General features: G+C 40.6%; 1 protein-coding gene across 1 annotated transcript in view; it reads right to left on the bottom strand.

The window, feature by feature from the left end:
- Window positions 1-2199, bottom strand: part of LOC143026481 (innexin shaking-B-like) — a 315539-nt gene extending 313340 nt beyond the window's left edge. The window contains exon 1 of the mRNA XM_076186939.1: window positions 1958-2199. Within this exon, the coding sequence (XP_076043054.1) occupies window positions 1958-2150 (193 nt within the window). The 5' untranslated portion in view covers window positions 2151-2199. The remainder of the gene's footprint in view (window positions 1-1957) is intronic.
- Between the last annotated feature and the right edge of the window lie 917 nt (window positions 2200-3116).

The raw sequence follows: 3116 nt of genomic DNA, 5'->3' as shown, positions 1-3116 counted from the left end.
AATAAATAAATAAACAATAAATAAATGATTAAATAAACAATAAATAAATAAATAAATAAATAAATAAATAATCAAATAAATAAATAAATGAAAAATAAAATCCGACGGGACTTTCACCAGGTTTGCTTTTTCACTCATCTTCCGCGTTTTCGTGAGGCGCGGCCCTGAGGTCGCCAATAATCGCTGTGAAAAAAGTCTTAATAAAGTAATTATTTGGCTCTACAATATGCAGTGACTGGGATCAAGGCCTCATAATGAAGGCTGAAGGCTAGGATCTGCAGTAATGGGTTTAAATTGAACAAATTTAAGTTTAAGAAGGAAATAGTCAGAACCTGGTTTACCAAGAGTGCTTACTAAGGATTACAAAGGCGGAGCATGCCGACAGGAGACCTTTTGGTCCATATCTAGGTCGGATGAAAAAAAAAAAATCATAATAATGATAAATGAATAATTAAAAATTTTGATAATGTAAATAACAAATAAAATACATACATAAATCCATAGGTATAGTTAAATAATAAACAAAAAGGTAATTAGTAAATAATAATAAATTTACATATAACTAATAATAATAATAAAACCAATTGGTTGTTTTAAAAGAAAATTATATAACTTTATGGATGGGGATGATAGGTGGTAAGGGACATGGAACTGCCTAGTGTAGGCCTTATGGTCTCTTGCAGCCTCCCCCATTCTTATGTTCTTGTGTTCCTTTGTCTCTGGTTCAGGGGTAATTGAGACTTCATTATCACCTCACCAACAACCATCTTGTCGCCCCCAACTCCGTTTTCTTTGCAAATTCGAATAAAGGAAAACGGGTCGGGTATGCCTTCTTCACTTGGGTTTTATAAAGCCTCCTAAGGTTTAAGGTTTGTCTTGAAGTGCAGGAATACTATGTAAAGACAGGTTGAAACTGATAACTTCCTCTGCAGGAACAAAAGCGGTGTACTGTGTGATAAAGAATCCACGATAAAGCCAATTTTGAGGCGTCGAGGTGGCAAAGTGAATTCGTGTGCATGCATACATGCATGTGCGTGTGTTGTGTGTGTGTATTTACCTAGTTGTACTATACAGGAAGAGAGCTATGCTCGGAGTGACCCGTCTTTGTATCTCTCAGCATCAAGTTTTTTCTTAAAATCTTGAATAGTGTTTGCACACACTGTTTCGTTGTCAAATTTGTTCCAAGTATCTATCACTCTGTGTGGGAAGCTGTTCCTTTTCAGATCTCTTCTGTAACTATCCTGTGTGTGCGTGTGCGTGTGTGTGTGTGTGTGTGTGTGTGTGTGTGTGTGTGTGTGTGTGTGCGTGTGTGTGTGTGTGTGTGTGTGTGTGTGTGTGTGTGTGTGCGTGTGTGTGTTCCATTACAACCCAATACAGGGCTTGAAAATCCCCAAAAAAACTCGCTTACCATCTTTGACCCAATTCCTTTATACACAAAATTGACAATAGAAGTTTATACTATAGTTTCGTTATTTACGATATGACCACGTGGATCAGGAAGAAACTACCCCACCCTCAATAAAGAAACTACTCCCTTCAAAGATTATAAAACAAATGTATGTACCAATGTCTTTCTCACAAGGAGGACTGGTAGAGTCACAGGAGATCCCCACAGCACCTCGGTGACCCTCCGCAGCAACACTTGTAACAACAGCGGTGCAACGAGTTCCTTCACAGCAAAATCCCGACAATCTGAGGCAGTTGAGCTTCAGTTTTTCAACCTACGGGGATCCTTTGTTCACACAATGCCCGTGGGAGTGATACTTCACCCCCCCCCAAAAAAAGGGAGTGATACTTCACCCCCCCCCCAAAAAAAAAAAAAAAAAAAAAACAGGGACCCTCGCCCGCCCCTCCCAACCCCCTTCCATTCACTCATCTATCAAACAGATGCGATGCGCACACACGATCCATTCATCCATTCAATCAATTAGGTAACAAATTTAAAGTCCGTACTCACCGACAACATTGAGGAAGGCCAAGAGCTCACAGAAGAAGTATCGGTAGGCCCACCAATTGTGATGCTTCAGGTTATCAGCCAGGTAGTCCAGGAGCAGCTTCTTCTTCTGCTTCTTCTCGACTTCGGAGCAAATGCCAACGTCGAGGTCCATCATAAGAGCGTGGATCTTACCCCCCTCCCAGTTTTTCCACATCCAGCGGGGGGCGTAGAAGCAGATTGCCTGTAGGGTTAAAGGCCAAGGAAGGTCAGAAGGTCAGAAGGTCAGAAGCAGATTGCCTGTAGGGTTAAAGGACAAGGAAGGTCAGAGGAGTAAAGTAAACGGGTTTCACAAGGAGAGGTAAGGTTGTCAGCGGAGGATCTGGGAGGGAGGGAGGAGGTGTGGGTGAATAATAGATGGAGGGAATTGAAGGAAAAACGGCGGACACAAACGGCGGATCAGGAAATAGAAAAGAGAAAGAAATATTGGTACTATTGACGAGGAAATGTTTAGGGACTAGGGATATAATGGGTCGTTAAGGGGAAGGAGACTTGATGAAGGAACTTAGGTCTGATGCGAAGGAAAAAGGAGAATCCTGGTTAAGGAAGTAAGGTCAAAAAAGGATAATATACAGTTTGTGTGTGTGCATGTGTGTGTGTGTGTGTGTGTGTGTGTGTATTCACTTGGTCTTTGGATCACGTGTTGGACTCGTGATCGACAGCTATTTCCCTCCCGGAAGAGAGCTCAGAGCTCGTAGGTCCGAGCGTGTGTGTGTGTGTGTGTGTGTGTGTGTGTGTGTGTGTGTGTGTGTGTGTGTGTGTGTGTGTGTGTGTGTGTGTGTGTGTGTGTGTGTGTGTGTAAGCCTTATTGAATATTTTTTGTGATTATGTTGAGCAGCTTAAAATGAAACTGGTTTATGAATGTATCTAGGGGAACTAAATTGTATAGAATAATTTAAAAAAAAGGAAATGGAAATCAGGCTGTATATGAAATAACATGATGGACTAATACCACGTGTAAAGTCGAGTGTAGGAAATTAACAAAATAAGTATAGTGATGATCATTGACAAATTATACAAAATAAGCTAAAAAAAAATACCTCTCGAGGGGAAAAAATGGAATGTGAGTAACCACTATCAGACCAAAAAAATAATTGGTAAAAGCCATTAAAGAAATACATCA

Source organism: Oratosquilla oratoria, chromosome 6 (genome assembly GCF_046742065.1).
Source record: "Oratosquilla oratoria isolate Oo_2021 chromosome 6, ASM4674206v1, whole genome shotgun sequence".
Taxonomy (NCBI): domain Eukaryota; kingdom Metazoa; phylum Arthropoda; class Malacostraca; order Stomatopoda; family Squillidae; genus Oratosquilla; species Oratosquilla oratoria.
The sequence above is the reverse complement of the archived record's forward strand: the minus strand, read 5'-3'. Positions and strand labels throughout refer to the sequence as shown.